General features: G+C 40.6%; 1 protein-coding gene across 9 annotated transcripts in view; it reads right to left on the bottom strand.

Annotated features, from left to right (window-relative positions):
• Nucleotides 1–967: 967 nt before the first annotated feature.
• ccdc88ab (coiled-coil domain containing 88Ab) overlaps nucleotides 968–17,959 on the bottom strand; it is a 51,883-nt gene continuing 34,891 nt past the window's right edge. Inside the window, exons 22-38 of one of the 9 annotated variants that reach the window (XR_013296129.1) lie at nucleotides 17,745–17,921; nucleotides 17,011–17,172; nucleotides 15,251–15,528; nucleotides 15,036–15,179; nucleotides 14,762–14,948; nucleotides 14,469–14,614; nucleotides 14,281–14,373; nucleotides 13,345–13,547; nucleotides 13,120–13,236; nucleotides 10,777–10,854; nucleotides 9,047–9,289; nucleotides 8,808–8,861; nucleotides 7,363–7,452; nucleotides 6,876–7,147; nucleotides 5,780–6,212; nucleotides 3,347–3,497; nucleotides 968–2,133 (exon numbers count right to left, since the gene is read on the bottom strand). Coding sequence is in view for 7 of the 9 variants with exons in the window: in XM_077581483.1 (XP_077437609.1) it covers nucleotides 5,442–6,212; nucleotides 6,876–7,147; nucleotides 7,363–7,452; nucleotides 8,808–8,861; nucleotides 9,047–9,289; nucleotides 10,777–10,854; nucleotides 13,189–13,236; nucleotides 13,345–13,547; nucleotides 14,281–14,373; nucleotides 14,469–14,614; nucleotides 14,762–14,948; nucleotides 15,036–15,179; nucleotides 15,251–15,528; nucleotides 17,011–17,172; nucleotides 17,745–17,921 (2,946 nt within the window). In the remaining 2 variants the exon portion in view is untranslated. Of the gene's footprint in view, nucleotides 6,213–6,875; nucleotides 7,148–7,362; nucleotides 7,453–8,807; nucleotides 8,862–9,046; nucleotides 9,290–10,776; nucleotides 10,855–13,119; nucleotides 13,237–13,344; nucleotides 13,548–14,280; nucleotides 14,374–14,468; nucleotides 14,615–14,761; nucleotides 14,949–15,035; nucleotides 15,180–15,250; nucleotides 15,529–17,010; nucleotides 17,173–17,744; nucleotides 17,922–17,959 lie in introns of all 9 variants that reach the window. The other 8 variants (XM_077581487.1, XR_013296128.1, XM_077581484.1 and 5 more) reach the window with 8 other exon arrangements.

The raw sequence follows: 17,959 nt of genomic DNA on the forward strand, positions 1-17,959 counted from the left end.
ACTTGCAACGGACAGCGAAATTTTCCTACATTATGATTCCTCCTCCTGCAATACAGTAACAGTACTGTACCTTTGGTCTTTATTTTTCATGCGACCAAACACACCTATTAAAATAGATTCTAATCTGTTTTCATTAAAATGCTGTCTATATTCTTATATGATTTTTACAAACGTTTTATTTTACGTATTCTTTGGTTTATTGGTGGCTTGCTAGCTTAGACGTCTCCAAATGAATGGTTTTCGTATTCCAATCCAACCACACGTCACATTTAAGTTTCCCACTCAATCAAAACTGAGTTAATTGTTGTAGACGCCGACATGACATTTGGACACATTCTTGTATTTGTCCTATTATGAAGTGTCCATTATATATATATATATATTGGATTTAGACAGCTGGCCTAAGCAGCGGGGATGCTGCCGTTGCTATGGCAACAGATGAGCCGTAACCGCACATCACTCCACACCCCGAATTACTTTCACACATCTGCACACTCCACTTAATTGCAGGATTCAAATGTAGACAAGCACACACTGGTAAAGTATGTCCATATCAAGTCACTTATACGCGTATACAGATTATTTTAGTGTTTATTAATACACACTGTATGATTATTTGTGATTTTTTTTAATCATCAAAATAACTAAAATACAAAGACTGAAATTAAAATGATGAAAAATAGAATGAAAAAAGTTTTTCTCCGTAATACATTAGGATTTGTTAAAAATGATAAAATACTAAAAATTTATTCAATAAAATTGAAAAAATTGATAAAAGTATGCAATAAATTTTCATTTAGAAATATTAAGGCCTACCCTCTTACAAGCATTACAGCTTGTGGTTGAGTAAATAAATGCCACCAACCTTTTCCCAAAAAAAAAAGCCCAAAACTTTTACAATTAAGAATCTATATAAAATCAATTAAACATTGTTACAAGAAGGATTAAAACAAAACACACACACAGATTTCTCTTAATTGATGAATTTTAATTACATCAAATGGGTTTATGTAAAAGTGGAAAAGGAGGGAAAACTCATCGCCATAGTAACAACAATGCACCTGGTTCACAGAAAGAGAGCGTGTATGTATTGTATATATATGTGTGCTTTTAGTAAGGTCTTCCAGAGTGCAAGATGACAAAAAAACACTTGATGGAATTAATGAAGTGATAATTAAGTTGGTACATTACTGTGGAAGTATCACTCACAGAGTCTGTAGAAAAGTCTACACACCCCTGTTCAAATACTAGGTTTTTATGATTTGTTAAAAAAAAAAAAAAATCATTAAAAAAACTTCTGGACTATGGCTTGTGCGGTTTGATTTGACTACAAAAAAATGCCAGGAAAAGCCTGCTAGAACATCTGAAGTTTATTTTGGGGTTAATCAGAGGCACTTGAATTGGTGGCAGGTATGTGCTGACTCCCAGTTAAGTTTGAATGCGATTGGTTAATTGGGAGCATCCCATATTCCGGTAATAAGGCGGTGTGCAACTACATTTGTTTTTCCAATCGGTACCAGTAATGGTGAAAAAGGTTTTGAAATCATTTACCTAGGTCCATTTGTTTTTTATTTTATTATAAAAACGTGCCATCTGAACAGGGGTGTGTAGACTTTTCATACCCAATGCGCACACATTCACACACACGGCCTCTTCCAAAATCCCAACAGGATAGGAAGCGTTCCGATTGGTCCGACGTTCTCTCCGCTGTGCACGCTTTGGAAACATGCAAGTCCGCATACTGAATGTATGAATGTATGGAACCCGCGTGTACACGCTCTCATCCTTGATTTCAAGTTCACAGAAGATCCAAAGGGAATCATCCAGGTCTGTTTTTTGGGGGTGCGGTGGCGCTGTGATTTGGCACTTGAATTGTCATCTTTACAAAGAGTAGTGCGCATCACAGCGGAGGACACACGGGCGCGGGGGAGGGGGAGGGGTGGGGCTGAATTACGAAAAATGGGTGCATCTTCGTCCGTTTCCTTGATTCAAGGAAGAAAAACAAAACAGAAGGAAGCCATTTTCTCTACAGAAGGGTTGGGAGGGAACTAAAGAAAATGGTGGGATTTTACAATCGTTTTCCTCGCAGTATACGCGCCGTCTGTCTACCAAGCTTCAGACCTCCAAGACCACCTAGTGAGTCCCCGGCAAGCCAAGAAGAAGAAGAAGAAGAAGAAGAGTGGGAAGATGAAGAGAGCAGATTAGAAACAACATGAAAGTAAATAGAACTGGACACACCAGAAAGGGGCTTCTGCAACTGTGGGCTCATTCAAATGGATGGACGCATATCATATTTTTGGGGTTTGCTTTACCAGTTACAAGGGGAAGAAAAACAAAAAACAAAAAAGGCTATAAACTAAAAAAAAAAAAAATTACCCTCCCCAAAATTATTAGTATTTTTTTTTAAATTGCCAATTAGTTTATTTTTAAATTATTTTCCTTTCACACTCGTAACACTAGTGTTTGCTTCTCAGAGCAGCAATAATGGTCCATTTGAATCAAGCATGATTGCTGGGTCAATTTGACCCAAGCATGTTTCCTGGGCTCAGTTTGACCAGAGAATTTTTTCTGGGTCAATTTGGCCCCTTTAATTATCTAAGTGTCATTAATTAAACATCATTTACATGATATTTGTTGGATAAGTTTTTATCGATTTGTTACGTTTAAAACAATTTCAGTTCTTTTTTTTTATTTTTTTATTGTTTCTATCAAGGGACAACAACAAAAAACATCACCAGTGAGACGCATATAAGTGATCATTTGAAAATGTAAATACTTGTGAGGTTTTTTAGTTTCCTACCTTGTTAAATCATTGATAATTGTGAGAAATTATTAAGGTGTCATTAATTTGAATAAATCTATTTTAAAAGCGTGTTTAAAACTAGTAGCCCTTTATCTTTATCAGTACCCAAGAAGAAACTCATTTCAAAAAAGTTGGTGACACCTGCTTTGTCGTTTAAATATTTTTTAACCAATAATTTGTTTCTTTATTTCATTTTTTAACACCGTTTACATTTGATTTTCTGAAACGGCAATCATGTTCCTGGGTCATTTTGACCTAGGCATGTTTTATCACACAAATTTGCACACAAAAAAAAAAGTTATATATTATGTTCCAATTGAACCTGCAACACAATGTAAATGGCTCAAAAGTTTGGGGAAACCCTGGAGAGACATACAAGAAGTGGGAAAAGGTGAGAAGTTGATAAAAGCGGAAGACAGGAAGCAGGAAGTAGTAGCCAGCCGGGAACTACATGCGTTGTCATAGCAACAAGGAAGAAGCAGGGCAGGGACGGGCAAAAACAACAACACACCTTCACATCCAATTATTTGGGGGGTGGCTTACAGGCAAGATGGAAAACCGTTGGTTACATCACATGTGAGGTTCCCATGGCAACAAGCAGCCCACCTTCCCTCCCATCCCCGCACGCGCTCACTCACCACGCGTGGGGCTTAGCACTCGCCACTTCTGCTTTTTGACTTTCTGCCCTCCACATCTGTGGAATAAAGCAACGTCGTTACGCGCACACACATTGAAATCCAACGCAAAACAAGCGCGGGAGAACAAGAGGGAATAAATAAGCATACGCAAGGAGCACAGCAAAGAATGCTCGTAGAAGTTTATAACTTAATATGTACAAGAGTGTCGTCTCGGAACTTACTTTCATAAAACCCTCCTGTTACAAGTTGACCCGTTTCACCCCCCAAAAAGTTTCTTTAAATGTAAAATATTTTGGGGTGCAATTTGTCCTGCTAGCCTCATTTTTGTTCTTTTTAGTTTACAATAAAATGTCAGATACGAGCTTTAGGTGGGAGCAGCAAAGTTTAAAAGTTAAAAATTCCTTCCAACCACATACTTTTACATTATAAAAGTCAGCTGACTTATTGCTAACACTTAATAGGAAACACCACAAGCAGGCTAGTGAAATTAGCATCGTCGTCGTGGTAGTTATAACCCTTTTAACGGATATTTGAACACAATCGGTGCAGCAACACATCCTGAGGATACAATACTCTCAGGCATGAATTAATTTTTTTTTGCTGAATACGCATGTGGCGGGTCACAATGACCCGTATCTAACAAAGAGGCACAATGTAACAGGAGGGCTAATGACTCCTTGCTTTTCCTTCATAGTCACTTTCACTCAAGCCACCCACGAAACCGTCCATTTGTAGTGCAGGGATGGGCAACCGAAAACCCGTCAAATGTTTATAATGTCATCTTTTTTTTTTTTTTTTTTTTAATGGTTGCCCAACCCTGCATGAGTCCATCCAAAGAAGCAGCCCACTTTCCAGAGGAAACCTTATGACATCGTCCCTGCATTCACTTTCATTTATAACCCTCCTGATATGACCTTGACCAGTTCCATAGATTAAATTTTTAACAGATGTAATTAAGTTGTGTTCCATTATATTGATTCATTTGTTGAACTTTGACAACTATGCATGTAGCGGGTCTCACTGACCCACGGCCATTTTGGGTGCCCTGAGAAAACAAACATAACAGGAGGGTTAATCCATAACTTCATCAATGCCCTAATTGACCTATTTAACTAAACTTTTTTTTTTCCCCATGGACAACTTGAATGGTCGCTATCCGACTGAAGAAGTCTGCTTTTCAGAAAAAACACACACACAGGAACATAAGAGAAACCCAAGGGTAGTGTACAAAAAATAAAATAAAAAGGAAAACACCATTTTGACCCCAAAGATCAAAATGAAACATGCAGACACAAACAGCAGGTGGAGTGTTAACACAGTGGCACCTTGACTTGCTGTTTTGTATAAAAACATTAAAAAAAAAAAAAAATGTATAAAAGTAAACAGAACTAATTAGCGTACATTGTAGTGTTTATGTGTTAGCTGTGTGTCTTTAAGGGGTGTGGCCTAGTTAGTGATATCAGGCGCTGGAGTCGGGTTGGCTGGTGAGTTTCCATGTGAGTGTCTGGGCTTGAGCAGTGGCCTACAGCAGCTCCTTGCAAGTTTGTTTGTACCACTCAATCACAGCCCGTCGGGGCCCGCGGCTTTGCCTCGTCCACACTCGTCGAGGGCATCGCAGTGCCGTCCATTTTCCCAATTTGCTTTCCCACATCACTCCACTAAGAATCTCACGACCTTGAAAAATTCCTCAATTGGTGCACTCGTAAGTCAAGGTACCACTGTATTATATTAATGTGACATTCATTTGCTTTTTCATTTATTTTTGGAATATTCACAATCCTTCGTGTGTCGTGTGCAGGCTATCAACTGGAGCATCCAGTTCATAGTGATTTCAGGTGAAATCGATGGTGGACGGTGAGAAATGTATTGAAACAAAACAGAAACTTACCAAAAAAAAAAAGAACACAAAACCAGCACCACGGGAGCATCAGAACAAGAGGAAAAGTCCCCCAGGCACACACACCCAAACCGACATCGGCGGGCCAGAACCTCCCCCTCCGTCACACACACCCGTACTCGAACCACAGCGACTGGTTCTCGTCCGCGTCCAAATGCTCGGCCCCGGACGGCGGCGGGCCGTCCGCTCGGCTGGGCTGGTAAGGCGCGACGGGCGGTCCGCTGATGTTGCTGACGAGGGTGGGATTGAGGGAGAGGAAGGGGAGGCTTTTGCCCGCCGACTCGCTAAAGATGGAGTCCATGAAGACCGACTCGGCGGTGAAGGACGGACCCAGGAAGGACTCGAGGGTGGGGAGCTCGGCTTCGTCCGAGCTCGGGCATGGCAAACTCAGGGACTTTGGCAAAGGGGCGCTACTAGAGGGTCCCTTTGGGGTGTACTCACTGGGTTCGGGCGGGGCTCGGACCCCGTCGACCGACACGGGCTGCCGGCTGTCCTTGGAGAGCATGTCGTGGATGCTGGTGCGCCGGGAGCTGCCCTCGGCCGTGGAGATGACGCTACTGGCGCGGGGCAGGGTGGACGCTGACCCCGATCCAGACGCCCGGTCCAGCCTCTCCGACACGGACGTGGCTCGAGCCTGGGTGGACAGGCCGGGCCGGGCCGAGCCCCTCACGCGGGTGCTCTCGGCCTTGCGCAGGCTGGGGCGCCCCGGTTGGCCCGAGGAGCGCGGCGGGCGGTCGGCGGTGACGGGCGCCGCTTTTCCGCTGGAGGAGCGCAAGATGCCGCGACCCCGGGTGGCGGGGCGCTCCTTCTGCACACGCTCAGACGAAACGGGGAGGCGGGGGGAGTCCACGGTGAGGTTTTCCTGACTGCCCGACTATATTTGACACAGCAAAAGAATCAGTGCAGTGATTAACAATTTTTTAAATCCCTTTCATGACCTCAAAAAAAAAAAAAAAGAGCCCCCGACAAACAAATAATGGGACGCTTGAAAAAGTCTGAAGGCCCACGCGTGAATGTGAACAAGTCGGCCATTTTGGTTTAAATTAGACATTCCAGGGCGTGTACTTGGATAAACTCCTCAAACTCAAGAATTAACCCAAATGACTGCGTTTAAAAAAGTTCATTGTTGACATTTGAAGTTTTAAAGCTGTACCGAAACAGTTCTAAGGACTAAATGAAAATGTGTTAAAAGCTAACAACGTTTAAGCTACTACATTATGCACATAAAACATCGATTCAGTGTTTCTTTTACAAACCACTAGGGGGAGCCAACATACCACACTGAGAAGCACTGTCCCAGACATGACTAATTCTTTTGTTTAATGACATTTAATGTAAATAATTTTTGGGGTGTATTCTGGTGAAAATATATTTGACGTGAAACCCAGTCCATGAAATATTCCCCCCCAGAAAGAATAATCTAACCCTAATATTAGTTTTGCAGATCGACATGAAATTGGATGTCGAGTACATTAAATCCTTAATAAAATCACTTCTCTGTATTATTTACAAAAATACATGAACTTTAAGAGCTCACCTCGGCAGGGTCGATTCCCTCGTCCAGGAACTGCTGCAGAGAAAGCACCTCGCTGCCCGGCGACGCCGTTTTCCTTATCTGTCCGGGGGTGGCGGCGGCCGCCGGTTCGAGGGAGTGGCGCGTGGGCCCGGGGCTCTGGTGGGACGAGCGCGACAAAGAAGGCTGCTGGACGGGACTGCTGCCGCTGCTGGACCAGGCCTCCTGTTCCAAACTCAAACTGAACTCGCCGCTGCTCTCGCTGTGGGGACGACTCGCGTTACCGTTTAGTGTGCCTGGCGGGGAGGGAACACATTAGGACATCGTTATGGATTAGGAAGCTTCATGTTCCCATGGATTAAATGGTGGCATTGTTAAACTAGCTCGATTCCGTTTACATCGTAAATACTGCCTAATTTAAATGATTATTATAAAAATAAAAAAAATCGTAAATGATAGGAGGAGAAGGAGGAAGAGGAGGAAAGGTGGAGGGATAGAGGGAGGATCGTACCTTTTACCTCCAGGGGAGAGGTGAGCTGGGAGTTATTGTTACTATTACTACTGGCGGTCCTGTTGCTATGGAAACTGGAGGGTCTGGAGGCTGGCGTAGGGGTGAAAGGACAAAAAGGGAAGACACATGTAGTAACACACACAGGAAGCAACGTGAAGGCTTGACAGCGCACGGTGCACAACCCCGCTGGGGCGGCAGATGGCGCGGGCCAGGCGGAAGTGGCCGGCCGCCAACGTGGCCGCTGGAGGAACAAAAGACAGAACCCCCCGGCGAGGAAGAGGAAGGTGGCCAGAAAGTATACATTACTGACAAACTCAACGTTGACCATCAACAAGGCATTATTGTCATAGATTAAGATGAAAGATGACATTGTCATCATAGATTGACATCAGTCCAAGTCATTGTAAAATCACTATCATGGATTAACACATTGTGTTATCATATATGATTGTAGATCGAACCATCATTTTTTTAGATGAATGCATTATTAAAGATTATGCATGCTATCATAGATTCTAAATTTTTTCAAACATTAAGGTATTTTCATATAGATTATGACATTTTAATTGCATCATTGATATAATGACATAAGGATTATAACATTGAATCATTACAGATTACAATATATTAGAGAATGATTTAATTAAGAAATGGTTTTATTAATATGCATTATAACAGCATTCTTAGATTAAAATGTCATTCCTGTTATAGATTATCATGATTGCCGATTAAGACATTACTACCATAATTTTACATTCTTACATCGCTATAATGGATTATGACAATTATTATTGCCAATGATGTTATCATAGATAAAGACATGGACACAGATTGTCAATGCACCATCTTTTAAATTATGACATTGTTAGAGATATTTTATTATATGGGGAGCAAAGTCATTGTAGCATATACTTTAAAAAAATTATCAAGAGAAAATAGCTTTTTAATATCTACTTGAGAATAAAAGATAAAAGCCATAATGATCTGTCTGCTAATAAAGAAGATTCTACATATTAGTGACTTTGCATTCAGTAATATGTCTCGCAATATAAATTCCTGGCGGGCTAATTACAGGTTTGAGTGGATTTTTATAAGTGCATTCTGGGAAGTCATCAGCGAAGCAGCACCCTTGCTTACCACTAATGCATCCAAGGCCTTTACATAATTAAGGAGACCCAGCGAGAGTGTTAAGAGAAGCTTAAGAACACATGTAAATAATGATAAAACATGTTCATCTGACTTAACATGTGCCCCGAATTCCGTCTTGCAGACGGCAACGGAGTCGATCCTACTTTGGACAAGGCGTCGCTTTGCTCACGATCAAAATGGCCGCTGCCAGGCTTAATCAAAGAGGCAAGCGGGGGGCCTGAAGATTATCGGGGCGGGGATGGGGGAGAAACTGTTGACCTGCTTTTGACAACGTTCTGATTCCCAACTGAGCTTACCTTGAATCTTTGGATCATCCGAGGAGCCGGCGACGTCCTCGCAAGAAGCGTTGTCTGTTGATGGAAAATGAACTTGTAATGCCAAATATGGCCGCTTACATTTGTTTATTTTGTATGCTAAAAATGCTTATGGGTCAATGTGAAAACTTCAGAATTTGACATTGCCCATCTGTCTAGGATACCTGCAAAAGCGCATTAGCTTAATGCTAACAGTCAATTTCACCTGCGTGTCGTATTACCTTTGACGTGGAGCCTGTGCGTGGCCTTCCTGTGGGTGGAGGAAGGCAGCGTGAGGGTGGCGCAGTCGATGGCGTTGGTGGAGAAGGCCAGCTCCTTCATGCGCTGGCCGCCACACACTCCGCGCCGCCCGCCGCCCACGTCTCCTGCCTCGCCGCCGCCGCCGTCCAGGTTCTCCGTGCTGCCTGCCCAGTCGCCGCCCGGACCCCCGGCAACCGTCAAGGTCTGGAGGAGGTCGTTCATGGCTGCGCATGGACGTAATTGGATTATTGTCTGGTCCAAGATAATATAACTTTCTTAATATTTTATTTCATTTAAAGTGTTTTGTGTTGGAGAATCAAAGAAGTCGAATTATTCTAATATGCGCCCGATTCAAAACACAGCACAACCAAGCAATGGCGCATGCAGGCAATCGGTTTAATAGCAAAAAATGTTAGCAGCACTCCCTGGACACAACATTAGGTACAGTGCAGTAATCTTGTGAGATCCAATAAAAAAAAAAAGGCTCAAACATTCTGCCTTTTTAAAGTAAAAATGACATCCAATTTAGATATTAAGGAATCACATATTGGTTTGCGACATTATGAAATCTAATCATAAATATTTAAAGTATACATTCATCTGTTTGAAAATTTGATTTGGGTGACTATTCAGACAAATTGTCAAAATAATTTCAAGCCTAGTCAGGATAAATAATATGAAGCCAAAATTGATGTAAAGAGAGGGGGAAAAATATATTTTATTTTGGCATTTGTAAAAAAAAAAAAATATATATATATATATATATATATATATATATATATGTATATTTTACACTTTGCCACTTCCTGCTTTTTCACACCAACTTTCATGGGTTTTATGTAATAACATTTTTTAAATGTGCAATTTGTTTTTTTAATCATACCTCTCCATCCAAACTGATGAGAAATCAAATATCTCACCTGACCATAGTATGTAAACATTCTACATTGAAAAAAAGACCACATAAAATCTTATAAATGCACTTTCAATGAAAGCTCAGTATTATCTTGGCAAAGCATTTGTCTTGGATCTCTTTGGCTTGTACAGTCAGGTACACTTAATGTTGTGTGAAGCGAGTGCAAAGTGCAATAAAGACGGCGCGCTTCTCTTGCCGCTGTCTTTCTTGCACTTGAAGCGTGACGGCAGGCAGAGAGCTGCAGTTATGTACACACATTAATAATCAGGCATGTGCAATGGCGGACCAAGAAGATGAACGCTCCAAAACAATCCGAGGTAAAAGCGCCGTTTTTCAAGTCGTCTAGAATGGCGGCAAATCAGACTTACTGAAATACATTCACACACAGACACAAACTCACTCAACTCAGCTCACCCCACACAAACTCACACACACAAAGCGCATTTCATTGCAAAAGAAGCACAAAGCTGCCCGGTGATTCCAGCAACACAAAGTCAGTCAGGCGACGCTCAATCAAAGAGCCTAAAAAGAGAGACGAACTCTCATCTACGGGGGCTAGTTTAGTCTTTGCTACATCATCTCTGCTACGTGAACCACTACGCACAAGTGACTAAAAGAGGTGATAGTTTACAGAGGAGGACGGGTCATTGATGTTAGCGGCATGGGCGTCAGCAAATTACAAAACGTGCGCTTACACCGACACACACACACACAAGACATCAGTGAGCGGTCCTGGCTGGTGACGGGAGGAGGAGGAGGAGGAAAAAGAATGACGGCTAAGCGAGGCGGTCTTACACATGGAGCGCCGGTAGATGGCCTTGGCCTTGTCTTTGTCCTTGGATCTGTTCCTCATGAAAGGCAACCTTTTTAAAGCTGCCACAGTGCAGCCAACGCACAGGCGGACAGACAGACAGACAGGGTGGCAGTGGGGGTGACAGAATTAAGCAGAGGGGAGGGTAAAAACAGGGGAGGGGTACGTTGTTAACGTGATGAGAGGCAGCAGGGAGCGAGCTGACACCCTGCACACTCTACAAAGTCATCAGAAAAGCATCCGCAAGTCTTTTTTATACACCCACACGCCATCTCGTAGCTTAGCGGTAACAGCAAGCTACATTGTATGCACAACAGTGTTCAATTACTACCTACGCAAACGTATGATCTCCACCAAGGTACGCCAACTAGACATTTTTCATCATAGTTCTGTTTCTACCTATTGTTAAACTAATAGCATAGTTGCATTTTCTTTTCTTTTTTTTTGACAACATTTTCAGAAAACAAGAAGAAAAATTAAGGTTTTGGCAAATACTTTGGTTTTGTTTTAACCATAAGTTAAAAATGCCTTAGGCAATTATTAGGTTCATCAAATATTGAAAAATAAATAAATTACAAAATGCAAATACAAAAAAATTGTCAATTCAAACAAAAAAAAAAGAATGATTAAATGCTTTACTCGAAAAATATTGGAAGAAAAATGAGAAAAAGAAAAATCAACAGACCAAAAATTACTAATATATATATATACCTTGAGTTTGTTGAACTTCATAAAATATACCAAAAACTTAAAATCAACAAACAAAAAAATAATTTACTTTTTCTAATTAAGCAAACTATATGTTGTTTAATTGCATCGATTTATAAAAGTTGCAATTATTGGCATTTTATTTCAAATGTATTAGTTTTCAAAAGACTGGCGCAACGTTTTTCTCGGATTCATAAACTAGTAATATTTTTAAAACTTTGAATCAGCAGATGGAAAATTGTCTCATAATTAAAAAAGAAAATGAAAAAATACATATAAATAAAATGAAAAATAAGATGATATATTGTATATTTTTTGTACTTAAGCATTTTATTTTAAGAATATTAATTTATAATATTATTTGGATCAGGTTGTAATTGGTCTGTGGTTTACTTGTTTATATAAGTGATTCACATTAAAAAGCCTTGGCGGAGTTCTCTGTTCTCCATGCAAGTGTACATTAATGTTGTGGCTGGATGGTGTGGAAAAAAAAAAAACCACTCATCCACTTGCACTAAAACTCATGAAAATAACCTTCATGCACATTTCCCGAAACAGCACATTTTAATCAACCAAAATGTGCTGTTACAATCAAATCTTTGCCACTTATACTGTAACTAGCTAGCAACACCTAAGAACACTTCCAACTACGACAACACATCGTACAACGTGCCAAGTGTCAACCACAATTGCAAACTCTCACACTCGCTGATTTCTAATTGAACATCACAATCTCAACACGCTACACAGTCCAATGCCACGGCGACATGACACAAACAGACGATGGCAATCCATTAAAGGGTGCAATGAGGAGAGCAGAGATACGCTTGTTGTTTATTACATACAGTCGCTGTCAGGCTGAAACCTGCTATGTCCGAATATGGTCAATTTGATATTTTTTCCACATAGATACTATTGGTATATCTCCATGTTGCCTCTTACTTTTAAGCATAATTAACCCATCTTAAGTGTTGGAAATAGCGTGAAAACAAATCTATTAACTTACTTGAACACCGACTGAGATGTGTTGTGAAACTCAAGAACTCTTGTAAATATATAAGGAATATTTGTATTTTCTTTCTTTTTTTCTTCCAAGAAAACAATATTTAGTTTAAATACCTTTGAGTGTTTTGTGCAAAATGTCCGTACAGTGTAACAAATTAGTGATTTTTTTTTTTCCTGAAAAGTCGTAATTTTGGAGATATGAGAATTCCGCCCAACAGCGACAATATACATATTACATTTGGTTTCCTTGGTTGTAAAAGACGTGTACCTTACAACGACGCTTGAACGATTAAAAGAAACTCAAATTGGGATCCTTAAGCTTTGGCGGAGGTTTTCTCGCTATTAAATTCAATTCTAGTTAAAATATCTTTTTTTTGTAAGCACGGGAAATGTCAAGTATGATGCTTTGCACCATTTAATAATAATAATGGAGCCAATGTTGTAATGGTTTGATTTTTCTTTACAGATGAACTGCACACAACAGCCTGTTGACTGACAGCTAATTAAACATTTACATAAAGTATTCTAAGAGTTACTCAGGTGTTGATTGAGTCAACCTGGTGGCCTGGGCGCAGCTCAGCTGTAAACCGACCAACACATACAATGGAACTCACGAAAACATGCCCTGAGAGAGGTGAGGGGTGGCTCGCAAGCCCCGCCCACCCTCTCCGTCCGCAGCATACCATTGGAGGAGCCCTGCTCTTGGGCAAGGCACCGTTGGCCTCTCCTCCCTTATGCGCAGAGAGATATGAAATCCAGGAGTTAGAGGGGGAGGAGCCAAGCGCAGTGACATCGGAAATGACCTCGGAACCTCAGTGTGTACGTGTGCTTGTACTCACTGCTGCTCCTCTTGTGTGATAATGTGTCGTCCAGCGAGTTGGACCCAGAGCCGACCGAAGAGCTGTCCTGGCTGTCGCCGGGGAAAGACAGGAAGCCGTCGCCGCACTCTGAGCGAGACGGCGTCAGCGTGAGTGAGCGCATCCTCTCCCGGCTTTTGGGTTTGATCAGCTTCTTCATCTTAAGCGTGATCCAGTTGCCGCGCCTGAAAAAATAAAATAAAATGCCCCTGACGTACAATAAAGAGCAGAGATACTAAGGAAAAAGTGGCTTTTTGATAGTTCCCACCACCAACCATTCTATAGCAGTAAGATTTAATAGTAGGAATAAAATGATGAAATACATTCATAAAATCACTATTATATATATAAAATGAACTCAAATGTTATTCAAATAAAATTTTGTTGAATTAATTAAAATTTTATTAAACACATTAAAATCCAATTTTACATTTATCTAAATCCAACAAGTTAAATAATTTAATAAAATAAATTAAATCAAATTAATCAATCAAATCCTATCTAAGGAAATAATTTCATTTGTTTGAATTATAATCTGTTCAAATATAATACAATTAAATTCATGAAAAAAGTTTAAAATAATTGTCAAAAAACAAAATTAAATGCATAGAAATAGGAGGCATTCTTAATTAAATAAAAGTCAAACAAAAATGTGAACCTTGCTAAAGAAAAAAAGAAAAATAATCTTATTTAGATAAAATTGATGACAGTGTAATAAGTAAAATACATTTAAGTAACTCAAAAATCAAAAAGTAAAATGAATGAAAACATGTTTTTTTTTAATTGAAATAAGTTAAAAATAAAAAATAATGAATTAATTAAAATTAAACAATGAATGAAACTAATCAGTATAAAATTAAGATAATGGATTCATTATGTACATGTTACCTTTGAGTTTCTTTAATAGCTATTTCTAACCTGCGTGGAGGTGAAGGATCATAAAACTTGTACTGGTCCATGATTTTTTCCTCCAGCTTCTCCTTCTGCCTCCTCAGTTCATTCAGCTTGTCGCTAAGAGAAAACGACCACACATGCTTGCATTTGGAACATACGTCGCTTTAGAACAACAACAACAACAAAAAAAAAAAAAAACATTATAAACTTACATGTATTGTCTCTGCTCGACATGGAACAGGTCTTTGCTCTCCATGGTCTGCTCTAGCAGCGTACGGTTCTGCAGCATCAGGGTCTGGATCTGATCCAGCAGGTGTCGGTTCTCCTCCTCCAAGTTGCCCTTCAGCTGACTCAACAACTGAGAAGGACATTCATAGGAAAATTAAGTTCCTTAGTAGCAATACAGCAAATTAATCATGGTGACAGACATCAACATTTTTTTAGTTGTTCACTATTCAACGTGAGAGCTTTTTGGACCATCTGTAGTTCTTGACTTGGTCCTCACCTCACACTGGTTGGTGAGTTTGGTGGAAGTGATGTCCAGCTGCTGGTACTGCTCCTTCAGCTTGGAGAATTCGGCCTCCAGCCTGGTCTGCTCAAGCTTGGCGCCGTTCAGCTGACTTTTGATGTTCTTGTGGTCCAACTGGAGGTTCTCGTTGTCCTTCTGCAGTTGGCGGTACGTTGTGTTCAGTCTGTTAACGGAGAGGACGTTTTGATGTGCTGCATACATACAACAGGGACAAATTTGATCTTTTTTTTTGTTAGGTGCACACTCTGACCTTTCGTTTTCCTCTTTGAGCAGTTTGCACTGGTCGGCCGTAGCTCGGTGGCCCTGGTTCTCTGAGGACATTTTGTCTTGTTGCTCCTTCAGGTTCTTCTCCAGCTCCTCCAGATCTCCTTTCCTCTGAAAGAGCTGCTTGTACCTGAGACAATAAATCCCTCTTAGTGTCCTCCTCATACATAAAAACGTTGCTTCCAATGCCCATATCCTCACTTATCCTCCAGGTCACGATGCTGCTGCTCCAAACTCTTGTGGGAGCTCTTCAGGCCGCCGTGCTTGCCGATAAGCGCCTCATATTCGGAGGCCTGCCTCTCATGGAGCGCCGCTAATTTCTCGTGGTCGCGCAGGAGCAGCTCGTACGTGGACCTGAGCTCCTCCTTCTCCCGCAGCGCCCCCTCGCGCTCGCCTTCCACGCTGCTCTGCTGGCCCTGCAGCTGAGCGTTCTGCGCCATGAGGGCAGCGGCCTGCGAGCTCAGCGTGGAGTGATCCACCTGGGGGGAACAGACAAGGTCCGCATGAATGTGTGAAAACAAGAAAATAAAACACAGGGAATACAGGCAGGTTAACGAGGAGACTAAAGGAACATATTTAAAGACGATTCAGTTTGCAGGGGGTAGTGAGTCTCCATTTGTATTATTTTGACTGGGTTTTAATAATTATGTAGCAGTTAATAGCAATATTGTAATACAATTTGGATGGAATTAATGAATAATATAATTTTAAATGGCATTATCGGGGGGAAATGTAGTACCTTAAATTACTTGTTAAAATTAATATCATTTAATTTAATACAATCTTATGAAAATGCATTTTAAAGAATAAATGGTTAAATTACATTAATACAAAAATAAAACTATTTAAAAAAATATATATTTTAAATTAAATTCTTACGCAAACTTAAATATATTTTAAATGAAATTCAAGTCTCACTCAAATAGAACAAGAAAAATAATTAAAATGAAATTGAATTGATTATTCACATTCATACCTATGGACAATTTGGAGTCTTCAACTAACTTAATATGTATATTGTTAGAATTTGGGAAGAAACCAGAGTATTTACAGAGAGAACCATGCAGGCTGTTCTTTGGCATTCTATTAGGATAATTCCATTCAACAAAATGTTAAGTCTCTAAAATGTCAGTCAAATCTCATTAATAAAGGTTTTAAGGTGTTGTGTTTATGAAAGATCATATGACATTTTGAGCCAATATGGATATGGTACAATCCTATTCTATTTTATTCAAACTAGTTTACTTGTGACGGAATCCCTTAGTGTCAGTTAGTGTGACAGACAAACAAGATAACATACGCTCCCAAATGCAAGAAACCCTCTTAAGCCATCAGACGTTTGAGCAAGGCACACCCCGTGAGAAACAAACAACCAAAAAAAAAAAAAAACCTGTGAGACTCCGCTGCCAGTCAGTGTCAATCCCGTGTCCCATAAGCTGGCTTTGAAAAGCTGCCAAACAAGGAGTTCAGGTCTAAATCCATAGTGAGGGAGCTAAGCAGGCTGGCAGGGTTGGGACAGAGCCAAAGAGGGGCAGCTTCAGACTGACTAATGTGGGGTAAAATGCTTTTAAATAGGCCAGCCCTTTTGGCTTGTGACCAAGTGCAAAAGCTTCCTGAGCTTGCAGTATACTGCTTTTAAAAGCATTCAAAATCACTTGGAGGGAAGTTCACCTGAATGTTGATGCTCTAATTGATCTGCTTCCATCTGAAATTGTATCATATTTGCCGGTATAAGGAAGCCATGGAGATCTTTTTGAAGGCACCTTGGATCAAAGACCTCTCGTTGACTGCATATTTGATTACATGAATACAGCTTATTGTATAAATTAATGGTTTGAAATGAGAACCATGTCAAGACCTCTTTTCTGTCCTTGATATATGCCACAGACAGTGAGTTACAAAGAAGTGTTGATTAGAATGCTCCCCCTGAACTACAGTTGTCAATTGTTTGTTTACATCACCTGCAGCTTAGCGTTCTGAGTCTGCAGCGTGGTGTTGTTTTCCTGCAGAGAGGCGGTCTGTCTCTGCACGGCCACGATCTGAGCCTGCAGGTTGGAACTCTGCGTCTCCAGTTGTTTGAGCTGGCTCCTCAGCGCCGCCTTCTCCGCCTGCAGCGTGGCATTCTAGGAGGAGGGTTGAAAAACAAATACAAATGAGACAAACTAGAGAATGTGAATGCTGAAGAGCCCACGCTGAACTGAAATGCTGTGGAATTAACTGAATTGCTGAAAATTTCAAAACGCTGAAATAGTACTAATATAAGAAGAATTACTCAAATGCTAACATACACCAATATAGCAAGTATGAAAAATGCAATAAGTCCTGAGTGAGCTAAACAATAGTTTGAATCGTCTGAAAAATGTGGAAGAATTAGATGAATTGTTTCAATTTGGGATTTTTGCATGGAAAATGTGGAATGCTGGAAAACATGGAGGTTTTATGAATGCAAAAATATTAATTCCCTTAAGATATCCTGAATGAGCTGAACAATATGAAGTTGGAATGGTTTGAATAGGTTGAGAAATATGAATGGACTGGGGACACTGCAAAAGGTCATTTGGTAACTTAGCCGTGAAAATGTAGGAATTTTAGAAATATGAACATTTTCTCTTAATGTGACCTAAATGAGCTGAACAGTTTGATGTTGGAATGGTTTTAATAACACCTCTACTAATGTTCACAGAGGCTGACTCACATTCCGCTCCACCTCAATGAGTCTATCCTTGACCTTGAGGAGCTCCCTGGTGGCTTCGTGGCTCTCCTTTTCCCATTTGCGGACCGCCTGGGGGTCTTCCACACCTCTAGGGGGCGAGCTCAGCACCATCCTCTCCTCCTCCTCCCTTTGACGCAGAGCTTCGTAGTTCTTTTTCACCTGAGAACAAAGCAGCGAGGTTCATTAAAAATAAAACT

Source organism: Vanacampus margaritifer, chromosome 12 (assembly GCF_051991255.1).
Source record: "Vanacampus margaritifer isolate UIUO_Vmar chromosome 12, RoL_Vmar_1.0, whole genome shotgun sequence".
NCBI classification, from domain to species: domain Eukaryota; kingdom Metazoa; phylum Chordata; class Actinopteri; order Syngnathiformes; family Syngnathidae; genus Vanacampus; species Vanacampus margaritifer.